At 46.3% G+C, this 19849-nt stretch overlaps 1 protein-coding gene and 1 long non-coding RNA gene across 7 annotated transcripts in view; one reads left to right on the forward strand and one right to left on the reverse strand.

Moving 5' to 3' along the window:
- Positions 1-19849, reverse strand: part of LOC119167658 (WD repeat domain 33) — a 325197-nt gene that overhangs the window by 294253 nt on the left and 11095 nt on the right. For 4 of the 6 annotated variants that reach the window (XM_037419193.2, XM_075891074.1, XM_075891073.1 and 1 more), the window contains exons 2-3: positions 3435-3704; positions 2943-3011 (exon numbers count right to left, since the gene is read on the reverse strand). In XM_037419193.2, coding sequence (XP_037275090.1) covers positions 2943-3011; positions 3435-3677 — 312 coding nt within the window. In that variant the 5' untranslated portion in view covers positions 3678-3704. Of the gene's footprint in view, positions 1-2942; positions 3012-3434; positions 3710-19849 lie in introns of all 6 variants that reach the window. The other 2 variants (XM_037419187.2, XM_037419178.2) reach the window with 1 other exon arrangement.
- LOC142804299 (uncharacterized) lies at positions 8309-18869 on the forward strand. The gene is made up of 2 exons (XR_012894578.1): positions 8309-9886; positions 15625-18869. It is a non-coding gene; the product is annotated as an uncharacterized LOC142804299 (long non-coding RNA).

The raw sequence follows: 19849 nt of genomic DNA on the forward strand, positions 1-19849 counted from the left end.
AACTTGAGAAATAGAACGTGGCAATATCAATGCGCAGATGGCAACGCCGAAATCGATGCTGTTATAATTTTAATTTTTCTTCTTCTTCTTCTTTATTTGTTTCTTTCTGTGCCAGTACAGAAAACGGAGCAAAAGCAAAAGGCTGAAAGCCTGACTAAGGGCCTTTGCTCGAAACACAGTGAGGCTGACAGGCTGTCATAAGAACTTTGCAGGATACAGAAAAAATACAAAAATATACAAAAATACAAAAGGTACATGTGCAAATACTGTAACACATACAACAGTAATAAAATGTTATTTCTAGTAAACAGATATATACATAACCATCGTAATGTTTTAAATACCAATAGATATAAGTTGGGATTTGTCATCACTATTGCAAGAGATATACAAAAATAACAATATACACAGGGTAGCATAGGAAAAAGAACACACACATAAAAAGCATCAGATACTACTTAGGCAAAGCGGACACATAGAACGATAGTCAAGAAAATTCAATGTTGTTTTCAATCAATACCATCCTGATCGTATGCTTAGAAACTGTACCATTTATATCTAGAAGGCTGTCGATTTTGTTTAAAAACGTGGGTATCTGAAAATATGAGCATTGTCGTCCATAGATCGTTCGAGTCTTCGGAGTCCTTCTAGCATAAGTACGAAAATCGTACAGAGAACCACGAGAATCAAGCGAATGATAGAGTCTATTGCGTTTTATGTACTAAGATAACTTAAAATAGAAAATCTGGCTTGATTTGAGCATGCGATATTTCAAAAATAGCGGGACAAACTACCTTCATTTCAGACTACAGCGACGACACACATAAGCTATTTTTGTTTTAAGAAGTCAAGTCTTGTCATGTGACGTGACGACCAACACCGTTCGTTTTTTATTGACTTGATGCAAGAAATAGCGTGCAATATTAATATAGTGTTAGCTAGGCCATACGGGTGAATGCTTTTAAATATAGAAAAAACCTTTTTTGTACTTTCTCAGAAAAAACAACTCCTGTTTCTAAATGATGTATTTTCAGAACAACAAACACAACCCTTAGCCTGCAAACAAGGCTACAGCACACCAGCAACTAAAAGTGGAAACGCGTGCCGCGTTTTTAGTGAGCCAAAAATACAACAGGCGGGGAGCGCCAGCACTGCCGTAGAATGTGTCTTGCATGCCAGATGAAGCATATGCGCGTATCTTACACAGTGTGACTGTGGGAGCACGTGCTACCCGAGGCAAGTGGTTCGTAATAACCATGCTAACGACGCCGTCAAAAAGACCGGTAGCCAGGTATTGTGTAAAAGTCACCATGAGGTGACACTTTTGGAATGTCTTTATCAGACGCGCGCTGTGGTTGGAAGCGGTATTTGACATCAGCAGTTGAGTGAAATGCGAAAAAGAAGGTTTCTTCTCATCATCTGCTTGAGTTTTGAACATTGAGGACTCATAACTTCACTTTCCGTGCCCCGATTTCCATCATTTTTGTTGCATTCGTCTCAGTAATCATCACTACACGCGTCCCAATGCTAAATAAGGCTGTCCCAAAAGTGTCACAGGGCCCCTTTAAAACCGAACTCAGGGCAACCCACAACCGTTTAACACACACGACTGATGCTTAGACAGGTGGCATAAGCCTAGCATACAAAACACGGGGGCCAAGACCAGAAGCAAAAGTTGTGATGCCTTTTCCCTCGCCTTCTTTAGGTACAGTGGTGAGCACATCTTGTGGTTGCCGACCTTCACCCAAAGGCTCGCTACACACTTAGCGGTGCTCTACAATATGGTTACAGTAAACTAGTAACGTATTTGCAAATGCAGCACCACAACTGTCACAGCAGGAAACGCTGATGCATGTGCATGATTAAAAAAATGCCTCTGCTGTTGTGGACACTTTTCGGGAGATAGCATTCATACAATTGGGACATTGGGTCGAAATTCGGCTTGGGGCTGCTTGGACGCATGAGATCACTGCGGCTAATCCTACCCTGCTTTGTTATGGGTCAACGCTCCCGAGGTGTGCCAAAAGCGGCAACAAAACGGTCGTGTTTCGGATTATTCAGTGCCATCGGCTCCCCTGGTCAAAAACTCTTTGGACACATGCGACCGACTGATGGCCTAGGAAGGGCTATTGGCAGTCAAAGCTGCCTAGAAACTGTGGTCTTTTCTGCACTGCTTTGTTCATCGAGATGCATTGGACAGTGGGCCAAACGTGTGGGATCCGTCTTCGGATATGTTTTCCACATTCTGTGGTGCCTTCATGTCCCTTCCCACAGGCAATGGCCTGGCTGGCGATGCAGACCCCATTGATGAGTCAACACTGCACTGCACTACACAGTTAATTTGCACATGGGACACGCCGTCAATTGGACTGTGCTGTGCGTATCATCGCATTGTGCATTATGTAGTGCTTCCGCACAACATACAATGCGCTACACAAGACGAACTGGGCGTGCCTTTTCCCTCTTTTCTAAGTTAGGAAACACGCGGGGTTTAAGTTTTTTATTTTGGGGGCAGAGATGAAGACGACTGTCCTGACCTCGTTTGTTTTCTCTTACAGAGAATCTTCGGAAGACCAGGGCTTAAAACACAAGTGTCGAGACGCTACCATAAGCTCCCACAAAACTTAAATCGTGAGCTTCTAAATGCTACCATCGGTCATATAGTATCTATCTATATTCAGTATATAGTTACTGTAAATAAATGTTCCTGTTATCAGCCCCTGACCACATTAGCTTGTCAGAATTTTTGAAAACTGTCTATGGGCCTGCAATGCATTAGTTTAAGCCTTGAATGCAAACATTTTGCATTTCAAATTATTGTTATTTTGAACAATTTCGCAATCCCCTTCAAGTTCGATATATTCAGGATCTACTGGAGCTGAAGGCAGCGCCCTTGAAGCCGATTCACTCAGCAAAACGAGGGGAGTTAAGCCACTGCTCACCCTTGTGTAGTAGCCTGAATCCGGTTGCAGAGCCCTTGCATCACGGTAGTCTCTCTGCCAGACACGATTCTGCACACACAACGCACTGGGCTCAAATGTTGGACCACCTTGCGCATGTCCACATACAAAGTTTTGCACTGCAAACACAGTTATCTACATAACAAACAACTTCCCTTTTCAAAAACATTAATAATATAATAAACTCACTTATACAAAATGTCCATATAAACCAAGGAAGGTTGAGGCATTAAATTTAAGCTTTTCCTGATGCTGGTTGTCAAAATGCAAGGTTGCATGCAATTTTCGTCAAGACATTCTTAAATAGTCTGCTGCTGGACTTTCATTCACAGTGGCTGCAAAAACAGTAATTTTGTTTTCACCACATGCCTTTAGAATGATTCGTGACCGAGCGTCAGTAAGAAAAGGTTTTTCAAGGTCTATGAAGCTGACGAAATAATTCTTTTTGTTAGTGACATTACTTGTAGCACACACCTCGAGGTACTCGACCACAGATGTGTTATAGTCTACGGTCTTGCGCGCCACTGCCTTGCGTAGCCGTTTGCCATCAAATTCGATGCTCTGCATGGAGGTCATGCCGGGCCGACCTCCGACAGGACCATAGGGCCCTCCACCCTGGTTGCGTGGCCCTCCATAGCCCCCGCCACCGTATTTGGGGCCCCCTCCGTACTGGAAGCGGCCAGTCGGAGTGACTGGCTGCGTCTGGATCACCTGCATGCTGGACTAGGCTGCTGAAGGAGTCACCTGCACTAACAAAGAAAGGGCAATTTCGTGTGTCTCCTTGAAAGAAGAGTCCACTATGGTGCCTGTTGGTACACAGGAAAATCGACAAATCAGCCCTCAAAGACACGTACACATGTAGTCGTCAATACTTATCTTTTCTGTGCACATGTTTCTGAAGACTGGGTTTGTCGAGTTTCTAATTCCAAGGGCTTGCTTCACTGTTCGAAACAACCATGGTAAAAACCAACAGATAGTGAAGCCACATAAAAAATGAGCAATATTAATTGTAATGCCTTAACTGTGCTATAGTAATTACAACATCAAAGTTAGGAATATTAAAGTGGACAAAAAGACAACTTGGCACTGGCAGGGACTGAGTCTGCTACCATTAAATGGTGCACCTGGTGTTCTACCGATTTAGTTACGGTGGCAGTTGGGCATTCATGCAAACCAAAAAGCATTAGTAAGAGTTGCTCACAGCCATAACGACAAGTGTCATATATTGCACATGAACTTTTACTGAACAAAAAGTTTAGCAATCAGCCTTTGCATACTACCTCAACGCATGGGGTCTACCTACAGGACAATCAAAATAATAATCTTGAATGAAAAAAAAGCACAGAATTTTTTACAGGCACAACTTGTTTACAGAATACTTGCTGCAGGCAGACAGTGTGCATGGCCACCGTGATGTGGTATATGGAAAACAAGCTTCTTGCATGAAAGGCAGGCCATCCTCAAGGAAGAACTGAGTAAAACATGCCCTTACAGTGGTCCATCTATCTGTACAACTAAATGGAGCATGTCAGAACAAAGCCTTCATTCAGCAATCACGCAGCCACAGTATGTGAACTGTATACACAAGTAACCGCTGTTCAATAGACTGACTTTCCACAGTGTCTGGTGGTCATGGTGCTCGACTGCTGACTGCCGTGACCGCATCTTCGATGTAGGAGCAATGCTTACGACTTGTGTACTTAGATTCAGGTGCACGTTAAAGGACCCCAGGTGAACAAAATTTCCTGGGCCCTTCACTATGGCATCTCTCATTATCATATCGCGGTTTTGGAACATTAAAACCTAACAATTATTATTCATTATTGATGAGCGGACTTCCTCAAGGCTTTTCATAAATACTTTCTTAGAAGCTTTAAGAAAATTGTGCACACAGCAACTTGTGTGCATCACCAAAATATTTAGTTATTTTTCGAACTGTGTTGCACTGTATGTTTGTCAATGTTATCAATGAGAAATTTTATGCTACTCTGTTTTAAATCCAGCACATTCCTTCGTTGGGGGCTAAAACAAACATGGGCATGATTCCTACTGCTCCCTTTTCATTCCAATGAACTTGCCAATATCTACAGCATCAAAATGCAAAGCTTAAGATAACTGACATTCAAAACAGAAGCACTATGCAAAGCTAAACATTTGGTATTGTGCAATTTGAAGGCGAACCAAAACCCCGTAATAACTTAGCTAGGGTAGTTCTCCTCATGAAGGCAGCACCACACAAGGGCCCGCTTGAACTAAGATTCCATGAAAAACAGATAAGCTATTGCAGCACATAGCTGCAAGGTAGGGTAAACACTAGGTGAACAGACTGTTTTCAATTTGCAACATTCTCTCATGCAATTTTGGTAGAAGAGTGATAACGCTTACCATTTTGCACTTTTCTCAAAAGAATACATAGAGAAAACAAAGCCGATTGAAATGAGCCAACTTGAATTAGGACCTGAATCAACACCATTTTGGGCTCAGGTAGGAGCCAGTTTGTGTGACAAAGGTGTCATTAGACAGTAAGTGTCGTGGGGGTGCTAGAACCCCTTGTAAAGCTGCTTGTTTCGCATGGCGTGCATTTCACGCAGAAGCTGTGTTTCGGGGCCACAACTATTGAGTGGTAGGTGGCGTTGGGCTTGTGAGCATTTATTGCCACCATCATCATCATGGTTAGAAAACGATTAGTGCCGGCCGCGACGCCTGGCGGGAAGCCTTGGTGGCGGTGCGCAAGAAGTAAGCTGGTCTCATTTGACGTGCAGCGGTAGCGCGGACGGTTGCCTTCAGCAGTGAGTCTGCCATGGACGGCACCGCTGGCCGTCTGCTGTGGGCCCACATGGTGGGACAGGCGATAGCGACACCGCCTTGTTTGTCATGCTGTTGAGTGTTGTTTAATATTGTATAAGGATGTCTCAGGGTATTAATCACGATTGGTGTATAATTATTTGGCTGACGATAATGTTGCAAGAGGAAACGATAGACAGGAACTCGAAGTGGACGATTGTTTACTCAGCCACTGCAACCATTCACTTCTTCCTCCTCTTCTGCCACCAAGACAGCATGGCATTACCCTCTCCCCAAAGAAAAAAAAAAGAAGCATCGCATGAATGCCGCTGCTCTGAAAAACAACAAAAGGTAATCAGAATGTCTGTGTCCAATGAAAAGAAAAAGGGCGAGGTGAAAAAAAAAGAAGCGAGAAACAAATGTACAATTGTCTTGAAAGCAAGTGCCACATCACAAAGTTCCTGACTTGCAGTCAACACGAATAGTACGGCTTCATCTTGGAGACGTGAACTACATCCGAGGAGTGTGGTCTACGAGAACAATGCAACGTGTCTGCTGGGACAACTTAGTAGGTCACTTCCTCAAGGCGATGAAGAAATCGGTAGGGTCCGAAGTACCGACATAATTTTTCTGAGCGTCCACGTTGACGTATAGGAGTCCAAACCCAGACTAGATCACCAGGTTCGTATATTACTGCTCTGTGCTGGGTATTGTACCGGCGAGCACTTTGATTTTGCCATGATGAAAAGCGAAGGCGCGCCAGCTGCCGGGCGTTTTCGGCACGCTGAACAAATACATCTACGTCCAGGGTAATCATGTGTGGCAGAGTTGGTTGTAGCATGATGTCAAGCATTGTGGTGACGTCGCGGCCATAAACCAGACGAAAAGGAGCAAAGCCGGTGGTTTCCTGCAGAGCTGTATTGCTAGCGAATGTTAGTTACGGGAAGATTTTGTCCCAATTCTCCTGATCCTTGGCGACATACATCAAAAGCATATCTGCAATCGTTTTGTTAAGGCCTTCGGTTAACCCGTTAGTCTGCGGGTGGTACGCAGTTGCTGTTCGGTGCATCGTGCCACTCAGCAACAGGATCTCTCGGAGCAACTGTGCCGTAAAAGCAGTACCACGATCTGTGATGACCACAGTGGGAGCACCATGGCGGAGAACGATGTTCTTAATAAAAAAAGCCACATCAAAAGCTGTTGCTCGCTGGGCGGCTTGTGTTTCGCAGTATCTGGTCAAGTAGTCCGTGGCAACCACAATCCAGCGATTACCAGCCGTGGACTTCGAAAATGGGCCGAGTAAATCCATCCCGATCTTTTCAAAAGGTGCTTGAGGGGGCAGTAACGACTGAGGCAGACCGGCTGGTTTCATCGTTGGATTTTCGCCACGCTGGCAAGCTGTGCATATTTTGACGTACTGCTGGACGGTTTTCGTAAGTTTCCGCCAGTAGTATTTGCCCTTTATCCGCGCCAGAGTACGCACGAAGCCAAGATGCCCTGACGATGGCTAGTCGTGACAAGCATGCAAAATATCATCGCGGAGAGCAGCAGGAAAAACGAGGAGGTAAACAGTTTCCGTTGGATGAAAGTTGCGCTTGTAGAGTATGTCTTAGCGTAGACAGAAAGATGACAAATCACGCATAAACTGACGTAGGGGTTGTGGGCGACGTCCCTCAAGGTATTCGATCAGTGGTTGTAGTTCTAAGTCTTCGTGTTGCTGCTCAGCCACGTTTAACGATGCGAAAAGAGCAAGGCAGCTGAAGTCTTCATCCTTGTCTTCTGCAGCGATCTCGACGGGGGCGCGGGAAAGACATTCAGCGTCGGTGTGTTTCTGGCCAGACTTGTAAACCATCGTTATATCGAATTCCTGTAACCGAAGGCTCCATCTTGCGAGACAGCCCCAAGGCCGAGAAAGGCCTTGGGGTACGAGAAGGGCCTGAATTTCGTTATGGCCCATACAACTGCCAGACATTCTTTTTCATTTGTCGGGTAGTTCTCTACAGATGACAACGCGCGTCTAGCGTAGGTAATTACGCATTCCCCGCCATCTTGATATTGCACGAGAATAGCTCCGAGGCCATATCGTCGTTTCAAAAGTAGTTCAATAAATGTGTATTGTTTGGTTTGTTCCGATCGTCTCGGCTGTGTCCATGTTCCAAGAGCGTGGAGCGCTCTTGGCGAGCGCTTTCTCGTGATAACTAAACATTGCAACCCCATGCAGCAATTTTAATTGCAAAAGTGCTGGCTGCGGGCGCATATTGTAGCGAATGGCTGTTTACCACTTCCCAAGCTTCACACAGCCTTTTACCCCGTGGAAACGTTCCGCACTAAGGCAACTGCTATTGCCTTCCAAGATGGTAAATGCATAGTTCATGATTCTTAAAAATTTACTCTCCGACAAGACACAACAAAAATATAACCAAACTACACAAACGTTCCGCCACTTGTACGGGTGGCATCCTAAGTGTACACAGACACCACATAAGTGGAAGCCACCCAGTCCACTGCTGGTCACATATGTCACTAAAAATGTCTTCTAGGGGCCGTTATTCTTGCAAGCCATTTTCAGCTGTGACGGATGAACCACAACTTCGGAAGTTTTCTTTTTCCCCACCTTGGTTTCCAACCAGAGTACTTTCATTATTGAAGTCAAAAGTATGCCCTGTTGTTCGGACATTTACAGGGAATATGTGACTGGCAGTGGACAGGGGGGTGACCCGCACTTATTTGGGGTCAATGCATACTGAGGATGCCACCCACATATGTGGCCGAACGTCCATGCAATTTTGCAATATTTTTCTCAAGTAGAAGTAAATCTTTTAGAATCATGAGCTTGGCCGGCGATTGGAAGATTTTTGCAGTGTAGTACTTTCAAGCGTTATTAAGCCCACAGCCAAAGTGAGAAAACCACCTTCCCATTTAATTAGAAATACGATGCGTCTCTCTCAAATTTTGTTTTCAATGCAAATCAGCACTCCTGAAATGGAACAACGCTACCACTGTGACTACGTGATTCTGCCAAGCCAATCCCACCAGTGGTGGTGCCAGCATTTCCAGTGGTGTAGGCCTCACCTCCATAGGTCATGCTTTTTATAGGCAAGCAAAACTGTTAAGCGTATATGCACAGCTCACCAAATGCCAAGAATAAGTGGGCACGGGAATAAGTGGGCACGGGAGAGCAGCTATGATGCGTTCGCCCTTCAACGCACCGCCCTTCTTTGTGCAGTTTTTCCTGTTCGGCGCATGGAATCCTATCTTGAGTGACGCAGCTGTGCTTCCAACGTCTGCTGCTCCGTTCGTCGTGGAAACAAGTGCCGCACAGGATCGGCTTTACTTTCAACCTTGGCTGGAGACGGTGACTACCCCAGTAGCCAGCCCAGCAGCACCATCGTCGTGGACATCACCTAATCGGGCCGACTTAAACGACTGGCATCGCCTGTCGTCCTTCAGTGGGCACGGGAGAGCAGCTATGATGCGTTCGCCTTTCAACGCACCGCCCTTCTTTGTGCAGGTTGGTACCGCCCCATCTATACACTGTAAGCGCTCTAATAACGCATTTTTGCTGCTGCTCCCGTGCCCAAGTGTACTTCATGAAATTTTGTGTGACTGTATTTTTGTTTGTAAGTTGCTCTTTCTCTGTGGAGACGTCGAGCTAAACCCCGGGCCCAATCGTGTTGATTCTACCTCACAGCACAATGAATTGCTTGCCGCTATTGCTGCCCTCTCTTCCAAACGCGACCACCGTCATGAGGAGGTAATGGAGGCATTTGCCGATCTGAAAAAAACTCAAGCAGCACTCGCGGCAAGGGTATCAGACCTTGCGGCCAAGCTAGAAACCGTTGAATCTATTGTTGAAAACCTAGATGTAGGGCCAGCTGCAACCGAAATCCAACGAACTGTTCCAGAGGCGGTTAATGCGCAGAGCGCCGAATTTACCTCTCGCCTGAATGAACTAGAGGACAGATCGCGGAGAGATAATCTCATTTTTTATGGCATCCCTGACAATTCCTGTGAGACCTGGGCGGAATCTAAGGGTCACATCCGGGATATTTGCTCGCGTTTTCTTGAATTTGAACTACCCGAAGGAGCAATTTTTGAATTTGAACTACCCGAAGGAGCAAGGCTCTTTTGCGGCGAGTAAGGTGGTGGTGGTAGAAACATTTATTGCCACTGTGTAGCGTGGGGGCCGAGCCCCCTCATGGCACGTGGGTGCACCCTCGCAGTGAGGAGGCACCCTTACAAAGCAAAGGAAAGCCCTTGAAGTGCGATCCTCTTCATGGCGCACGAGATGATCCGGCGCTGATCGAACGCAGAAGTGCTGGTCATGATGGTCTCCCAGTATGACACTGCCACAGCCGGAGGTGGGGGATGTGGGAAGGTGGGACATGTGAGGAGGATGTGGAGGAAGTCTCCTGGTTTGTCGCAAAGTTTGCATGAAGAGGGGAAATGGTCTGGGTAACGGGCGTTTAGTAATACGGGGTATGGAGCAGTTCGAGTTTGTAGGCGTCGCCAATGTGTGGCCTGCGCTATGTTTAGGGATGGGGCTGGGGGTGCGTATATTCTTCGTTGTTCCCGGTAATACGATAGAATATCACGAAAAGAGAGCAAGCGCTCCTCGACCTGTGGAGGGGGCTCCATTTCTCCTGCCCGGAATGTGAGACCTCGGGCTAGAGAATGAGCCTCCTCGTTGCCAAGGAGGCCGGCATGTGCTGGCGTCCAGATCAGGGTTGTGGAGCACTGAGGCTGCCAGAAGCGTAGCAAGCGAGCAGCGCTACATGATATCAGGCCATTGGCGTAGTTAAGAATAGCTGATTTCGAGTCGCTAATGATAGTGGTGGCAGGTGTGGAGATGAGAGCAAGCGCGATGGCTGCCTCTTCTGCCTCTGTGGAGGAATTTGTGACAATTGAGCAAGAAGTTAGGAGATTTGCCTGATTGTCAGCCACCGCAAGGGCCATGCGGGATCTTGACGCATATTCCGCTGCGTCAACGTAGACTACATTCTGGTCCTCGCCATATTGTCTCTGGAGGGCCCGGGCCCTTGCCTTTCTGCGTTTCTCGTCGCGCACAGGATGCATGTTCTTGGGAATGGGCGGTACGTTTAGGTGAGAGCGGAGGTTAGAAGAAAGAGGGACCCTTCCAGGTGATTCTGTTATTGGGGATAAGTCTAATTGGGTCAAAAGAGCGCGGCCACTCACCGAATTAGACAGACGACATATTTGTGCCGTAAAGGTGGCTTCAGCGAGTTCCTCAAATGTATTATGTACACCAAGTTTGAAGAGTCTGTCATTGGATGTGCTTGGGGGAAGGCGTAGAGCTGTTTTTGTGCAACTTCGTAGAAGCGCGTTAATGCGGTCTCTCTCTTTTTGTCGGAGAGGTAGGTATGGGAGGGCATACGTGGTGCGGCTGACGATGTAAGCCTGGGTGAGGCGAAGCGTGTTTCGCTCGCGTAGGCCAGCCCGACGGTTCGCTATGCGACGAATCAGCCGAATGGTCTGCTGAGCATGTGTTTGGAGAGTCCTGATGACTTCTCCATGTGCGCCATGTGAGTAGAGTACTAGCCCTAGCACCCGAATTTTTGAGACAAGTGGGATGGGGTGGGCACCTAGCGTGAGAGAGATAGGGGGAATGGCTGAAGCATGCTGCTTCGGTCGGTAAAGAAAGAGCTCTGATTTGGAAGGGGAGCAGGTAAGGCCACGTTCTCGAACATATGTGTCGATGGTGGTTAGTGCCAACTGTAAGTGTTCTTCTATTTCGGCGTCACTACCACGGTTTGCCCAGACGGTGATGTCGTCGGCATAGAAGCTGAAGTGGATGTCGGGGATCTGACCCAGTTTTTGGGGCAGATGTAGAAGTGCTATGTTAAAAAGAATAGGTGAGAGGACTGCTCCCTGGGGCGTACCACGGGCTCCAAGCGTGATGCCTGGCAGGCTGTGATCGCCAAAGGTAAGTGTTGCTGTGCGGTGGCTGAGGAAGTCGCGGACGTAGTTGTACATCTTTACGCCGACTCCCAGGGTTATAAGGTTCTCTAGAATAGCTGAGTGCGCAACGTTGTCAAATGCCTTTGTTAGATCTACTCCTAAGATAGCTCTGGTATCGCAGGTTTGAGAGTCAAGAATGTGATGTTTTAGTTGTAGGAAAACGTCCTGTGTGGAAAGTCCAGGGCGAAATCCAAACATGCAAGCAGGCAAGAGATTCTTGCCTTCTAGGTACTGGCAGAGCCTGGTTTGGAGTACGTGCTCCATGAGTTTGCCGACACAAGAAGTGAGGGATATGGGCCTGAGGTTAGACGTAAGGAGAGGTTTCCCAGGTTTGGGTATAAAGACAACCTTGGCCTCTTTCCATTGTGGTGGGAGGATGCCCCTTAGCCAGCACTCATTAAAGTATTCAGTAAGCTCGGCAATTGATTGGTCGTCGAGATTACGGAGTGCTTTGTTGTGAATATTGTCCGGACCGGGGGCTGAGGAAGTGTTTAGTTTCTGTAGTTCGGCTTGAACTTCGGCTACTGTAATGGGTTGGTCGAGGAGCTCATTAGGAGGACCTGTATAATCGGGATACAATACGGCAGGGTATGTTGGGAAGTACTGATTTCGAAGTTCCTGTAGTAGTTCTGGTGGAGGTTTATCGCAAGTATGTAGGAGTTTGGTGAGGTTGTGTCTTTGGGTAGTCTTTGACTGAGTTGGGTCAATTAAGTGTCGGAACAAATTCCAAGTCTGAGGCATACTCATATTGCCATCTAATTTGTTGCAAAGCGATTCCCAGTTCTGTCGCGAAAGAGTGGCTGCATGGGTCTCTATCTCTTTGCTCAGGCGGGCCAGGCGACGTCTAAGAGTTCGGTTCCAACGCTGGCTTTGCCAGCGTCGTTCTAGGCTTGTTTTAGCGTCCCATAAATGTAGGAGACGAGAGTCAACTGTGTCGCTTGGGCAGTCCTCTCGTACTAGACGAGTTGCGGATCGGACATCACTCCGGAGTTGTTCTGACCATTCAGTGATGTCCGTGATAGAGGCGTGGGTGCGTGTTGCCCTATAAGTGCGGAAAAAATCCCAGTTGGTAAAAGTGGAACCTCTGAGAACCCTGCGGGGTAGTTGCATATTTAAGAGAATTTCGATAATGTAATGGTCACTACCCAAATTCTCTTGTGTGTTGCACCATGTGGCATGAGGGAGGCGATGTGCGAACGAGAGATCTGGTGTAGTGTCCTTGCAGACACTATTCCCTATGCGTGTCGGAAAGGCAGAATCGGTGAGCAGTGAGAGGCCGGCTTGCTGCGCTGCTAACCACACCCGACGTCCTTTTGGTGTGTCGCGCGGATAACCCCAGGCTGTATGTGGGGCATTGAAATCCCCCACGACGAGTAGGGGGCACTTATTGGCTATGCGTTTCGCGAGCGTAAAGAGGCGCTGGAAGTTGCCCTGTAAGCACTTAGGGCTGCTGTATACATTCAGGATGAAGAGGCTTTTAGCTCTGGCATGTTGCGGCACAAGCTCAATTAAGAGGTGATCAATGTCTTGGACTGCTAAACAGTGGGAGATGGTGGTGATTGAGCGATTAATTAGAAACGCCACCCGAGAGGGTGTAGGGGATGTGGGTGTAATAGAAGTATAGCCGGGTAAGGTTAGGGGGTTGGAGGGTTCTTGTAGGGCAAGGATATCGGGTCCCGCAGCGCAAGATAGCAGTTGGTGGACAACATGACGCTTCTGGCCAAAACCTCGGCAGTTCCACTGCCAGAGTGTCAGATTACGGTTTAGAGCTGCCATCATGAGAATTGAGAAGGGGCGTAGCCGCCGCGCAAGGTTGGGAGTCGTTAGTGACGTCAGGGAGTGGATTGTCTTGCCCTTCAGTTGCTTTGGGCTTCTTGCGTTTACTTGGGGTGAGATCCCGTTTTGCAAGGCATGTTGCGAACAAATTGAGCTGTGATTCAAGATTGTTGTAGCGGTCAGTTAATGTTTGAGCTAAAGCATCAAGACGATGATTAAGTGCTGCATTGTCTGTTGTTACACGGATTACCGCATCTTGGAGCGTTGTGCATTCCTGATTGATGCTGGTGATACCTTCCTGCAATTTTGCCTCAAAACGAGCAGTAAAAGACTCAAGCATGGTTGGAATATCGGCTAGTGAGCTGTGTGTTGAGGGACGCGGGGTAATGTCCTGATTTGTGTGCCGAGGAAATGCCGTGTCGATATCTAACTCAAGCGAATCAGAGCAGGATGTCGCGTTGACATGGCTGGGTGGGAAAGACATGCTAGAGGTGTTGGGTGGGTTGTGCGCAGGAGTTTGGGATGTAGTAGGAGTTGGGGTAGGTGGAGTGGCATGGCTTGTGGCGAGAGTACTTATCTGGGTCTCCAGCTTCGCGATGTGTTCTCGAAGGGCAGCGGCTTCAGCTCGGGCTGCTTGAGCTTCTGCTTTGGCTGCCGCTGCCTCCTCCCGAGACTTGGCCAGAGCGTCTTGCAGACTGGAAGTCACTGTTGATGATAGTGCGTTCTTGCAGGGCGAACGGGGAGGGCCCCAATCTTGTTTAAGCGGCTCGGTCCAGGCTTGCTTGGGTTGGCTGAGTTGGCTGGGCTGAGTGGGTCCCGCTGACAACTGGGGGAAGTTGTCCCCGTGTGGAACCGGTTCTTGTCGCTGCGTTTGAGGTTGCTTTGTCGTTTTGCGTGGCTGGTGAAGGTTGCGTCCTTTGCATGAACCAGTGCCGGTAAGATGAGGGCCCTCGCACAGAATGCACTTAGGCGTGCAAGGAGGTTCCTGGGGTGAGTGTTGGCTGCCACAGCGTGGGCAAAGATTAGTCTTGGGGCTTGGGCATACGTCGTGACGATGGCCCGGTAGTCTGCAGTTCGTACAAGCATCCGGACTTCCGCGGTATGGAGTACAGCGGTGAATGGCTCCCATGTATTTAATGGAATGTGGCACCTCATTGGCGTCGAAGGTGATGAGAATGGAGTGCGTCTTCCCCATTCGTCGGGCTGCGAGTATAGAGTATTCAGGATTCCGTTTGACCAGGTCTTCGTACAGCTGGGTTGGCGTCTCGTCGTCAAAGGCGTTTGAGATGACCCCTCTTGTAGCTCCTGGTGGGGGTGCCACGTAAGCCATGCAGGGGTAAGCATGGCCACCAATGGTGAGTGAAGTCAGCGTCTTTAGGAGCTCGGCTGCGGCGGAGTGTGTTGTAGCTGCCGTGAATGTATTATTAGTGGGGTGTATGCGCAGGCAGAAATCATCGGGCAGAGTGGTTTGAAGTGCGGCCTGCACTGCCTTCATGAGTCGAGGCGTTGGGACATCTAGGAGTCGCAGTTGACCTCGCGGACGAACAACGACGCGAATAGCGTTCGGTGGGAGTGGCGGCAGTTGCTTGCTGCGTTTTACAATGATGCGCGTCTCCTTGGTAGCAGGTGGTAGGTGGGTTGGCGTCTTGCCTCTTCCAGTTGCAGCTGCTTCGACGCGCATGGCGTTCGGGTTGGTCTCCTTGACGGTAGCGTTGGGTTGCGAAAGTGGTTTCTGTGAACAGGCTGGTCGAGACGCATAGGCTTTGTAGAGAACTGGTGTCCAATTGCCTGCCTGGAGCTCTTCAGCGGAGATGGTGTGGCCCTCAACCGTTACTTCCATAATAACGGGAGGCGTTGCTGCCAGTGTCGACGAAGGAGCGGAGTCTCAGAGAGGCTTAGCTCGGATGCTCAGCGTCTCGGTTCACTAATTGTTGCACACAGAACGTCGGAGCTTGCCCGGAATGGGCGTCGTCTCTGTCTTCCTCAGACCCTTATGTCGCTGTTCGAACAGGCTAGTGACCGCAGGAAAGGTTGGTAAAGAGTAGCACGTACCGTTTGCCGGAGCCGACGTTGCAGGCATCCGCTCACGTTGGCCCCCTAGCGGCCAGTCCTTGCGGCGAGTAAGACTCGCCCAATAATAACCAAATTCTGGTCTTTTAAAACAAAGGACCACATCCTGTCACTAAAAAACAAGCTTAAAAATACAGATTTTTCCTTGAGTGAAGACTTCTGCCAAGCAACTCGGCATTGCAGGAAAAAGCTTATCGAATTCGGAAAAGCAAACGGGTAATCTTTTTCGCTGCGATACAACAAACTTGTGATGAATAAGAAGCAATATGAATACTGCGCAATAACCAACAGCGTTCACGCGCTTGATAGTTCCCGTCAGACAGGCGTTCCTCGTGGTACAAAGCCTCCCGATAGTGGCGGCGCTTCCGCGAGCAGTTCCTCTCCGGAATCATCCTAGAAATCTCTTCCCAAATCCAATATAAGCAATGTATCGTTTCTTTTCACCAACATTCGAAGCGTCATGAATAAGCGTGCCACCCTCTCTTCAGTCATCGATTCTTGCTCGGCCGATATGATCGTATTAACAGAAACGTGCCTCTCAGCAAAAATAAAAAGTAGTGAAATATTTGACTGCGATAAGGCGTACAGAACATATTGTTATGACCGTGACGTCCGTATCGGTGGGGGCGTGCTCGTTGCTGTCAATGAAGCGTTTAATTCCTCTGAGGTTCCGATCAGGTCATCCTTAGAAATAGTATGTGTGCGAATCATTTTTTCCTGTCGTGACTATATTTTGTGTGCATGTTATCGATCCCCAGCTCCTTCCCCCTCCTTTTGTTCTGAACTTCACGATGTTCTGAATCTGCTGATTGTACGCTATTCCAATTCTCCCTTGATCCTTATGGGTGATTTCAATTTTCCCGGTATTGTATGGCGTGCAGACTCCGTTAGCGTAAAACAAAATTTACCAGAAAATATAGAGTTTTTGAATTTGTGTACGGACTTTAACCTCATTCAGCTTGTTCTTAAGCCCACGCGGTCAACATCAACCTGTTCTAACACTCTAGACCTCGTACTTACAACTTCACCTGATCTCGTTTCTTCGATAACTTATCTCGATGGACTAAGTGATCACATGTTACTACATTTCACCGCGCAAGCTCACCGCCCCTCGAGATCTAAGGTTTTCAAAATTATTAGGGATTATTCGCGTGCCAACATGGCACTAATTACAGCAGAAATGGAACGTTTTACCGAGGAATTCATAACTAACTATGAAGAACGATCTGTCAATAATAACTGGTTGCTTTTCAAAAACAAATTATTATCCTTGCTCAACGAACATGTACCCACCAGAAGAATTTGCACTAAACCTCGCTCTCCTTGGTTTAGTTCCACTTTACGCCGACTCCGCAACAAAAAGAAGCGTCTGTTCCGAAGCGCTAAACGTTCTAACCTCCCCGGCCGTAGGTCTGAGTACTATAGCATAAACAAGGAATATAACGACGCTGTTAGGAACGCAAAAACAACATTTTTTAATTCCACACTGCCTGCTCTTCTTCAGACTAATCCCCGCAAATTTTGGAGCATAATGAGAGGTGAATATCGATCTAATATTCAATTAACATGTTCTGACCTGGTTGTACCACGTGAACAATGCTGCACGGTTCTAAATGATGCTTTTTCTTCAGTGTTTCAAACAACAGCCCCTTCATTATATCCTTATGTACCCCATGCCGATTTACCGCCCATGGAACCTATTTTTGTTCACTGGGTGGGCTTAACTAGGCTAATTCAAGGTTTAAAAATGTCTTCTTCTGCAGGCCCCGATGAAATTTGCTCTAAAGAAGAGTATTCATCCATTGTCCTTGCAAAGCTTTTTCATCAGTCATTACAGTGTTCATCGCTACCCGCTGATTGGAATTCCAGAAAGGTGGTTCCCGTCTATAAGTCAGGTAACCCGCATCTTCCAGAAAACTATCGACCAATATTTGTCACGAGCATTTCCTGTAAGCTACTCGAACATATTATTTTCTCTCATTTAATGGACTTCCTTGAAACAAATTCCTTTTTTCATCCTTTCCAACACGGCTTCAGGAGAACATTTTCATGCAAAACCCAACTAGTATCTTTCACTAATGATCTCTTTGCCAATTCTGACGAAGGTTACGACACTCATTGCATTTTTCTTGATTTTCATAAGGCGTTCGATACCGTTTCTCATGAACTTCTCCTCGTTAAAATAAATCAATTGAACCTTGACCCTAATGTGCTTGGCTGGATTAAGTCCTTTCTCTCTAACAGGTCGCAATATGTCACTGCTAACAACTGTTCTTCCGATACCTCTGCCGTAACATCAGGGGTGCCGCAGGGCCCTGTGTTAGGTCCATTGTTATTTTTGATTTATATAAACGACCTTCCTAACTGTGTTAAGTTTTCAACCATTAAATTATTTGCTGATGATTGTGTGCTGTATTATAAAATCACTAACCCAACTGATTCTATCAGACTTCAGAATGACCTAGATAACGTGTCTCTTTGGTGTCGTGACTGGCGGATGAAACTTAATTCAACAAAATGTAAAAGCATGCATGTATCTCAAAAAACTTCAGCTTCTAACACCTGCATGTATCTTCTTAATGATGCTCCCTTATCATCAGTGCACTCGTATAAATATCTTGGGCTTAACATTACTAACAATCTATCCTGGCAGAAACACGTCGAATACATCACTAATAATGCTAACCGCATGCTCGCATATTTGCGACGAAACTTTTCTTCCGTACCCATGTCAGTGAAACTAAACCTTTACAAAACGTTAGTATGCTCTAAACTGGAATACGCATGCGCCATCTGGGATCCCGGTCAAGTAACCCTAACTCTCACTCTAGAAGCCGTTCAAAACCGTGCAGCCCGTTTCATTTTGTGCAATTATTCCCGTCATGCCAGCGTCACAGCCATGAAAAAAACTCTGAATCTAACCGAATTATCGTTTCGTCGAAAATGCTCTCGCCTTTCTCTTTTTCATAAAATTTATCATTACAATCCATCTTTAAAAGAGAGTTTTCTCTCTTCTCCCTCTTACATTTCACCTCGTTTCGATCATTGCTTTAAAGTAGGTGTGCCATTTTGCCGAACAAACCACTACAGTGATTCTTTCATTCCCAGAACAAGCAAAGACTGGAACTGCCTTTCCGCTGCCACCGCATCCCTCATCGACCCTGCAAACTTCAAACTCTCCATTTTGCAGCAATTGTAACATTTCGCTTACTTTTTGTTGTATAACCCCCACTCCTTTCTGTAAAGCCTTCGGGCATGGAAAGTATTCAAATAAATAAATAAAAAATAAATAAATAAGCAGCCCACTTGCGTATTCGAGACAACTTGCCATTTTACCTGAACAGATCCTGCACATCAAGTGTGCACTGTTTGAATATCACCTGAATCAATGCCTTGAACTTCAATAATTATATCAAATTATGTGCATTTGTTGGGATTTCTAAAAAATGGGCATGCCATACATTCCTGCATGCTACAACTTCTACAAACTAACAACTGCCTTCAAATTTATGAAGATAGAGAACGTTGAAGTTAGTAGGAGTTCATTTGCAATTTTGACAATACATGAAACATGCATTGTCATGGCACCGAGATAAAAGGTGTGTTTAGGCATGCCTGACTAGTATCCTAGCACCACGAGTAAAATAATGGATAACTGCAAGAAAGAAAACACATATACACACAGGCCTAATTTAAATGTATGGGTGTAAACATTATAATAGTACTAGTTCAGTACAGTATAGTAACACCAATTAATCAAATAAATAAAAAACATAAAACTAAATATATATATTATATATATATAGATACACTCTTCATCAATTTGAGACATTTTTGACAATACAGCAAATGAGTAAATGAAAAGAATAATATTAACATAATGAAGCACTTTAACAAACAAGCTATTTTCTGAAAAAGTATTGTTTTGATTTTTTTGTATATGCTGACATAGAGAATGTTTCAGACATTGATAATGCATGTTCATTATTGAGGAGCTTGGACATTTGCCATTGTAATAATTGGTTTCTGTAGTTAGTTCATGTTTCTGCTTTACCCAGGTTCCTGGGTCTTAAAAGAACTGTCCTCCGCTCGGAAAAATTTTTCTGATCTTGGCGCAAATGAAAAGATTGTTCATCACATAATTAAACCCTGCAGTGCATTTTAATAGCAACAAGCATGCCTTGGTGCCAGAAAAAAAGAAATTATAATGTCTACCTGCTGTAAAAAGTAGATAAAGAGTGACCACTAGCGTCACCCAACAGCAAATGTGGTCAGTCTTG

Source organism: Rhipicephalus microplus, chromosome 3 (assembly GCF_043290135.1).
Source record: "Rhipicephalus microplus isolate Deutch F79 chromosome 3, USDA_Rmic, whole genome shotgun sequence".
In the NCBI taxonomy this organism is placed as follows: Eukaryota; Metazoa; Arthropoda; class Arachnida; order Ixodida; family Ixodidae; genus Rhipicephalus; species Rhipicephalus microplus.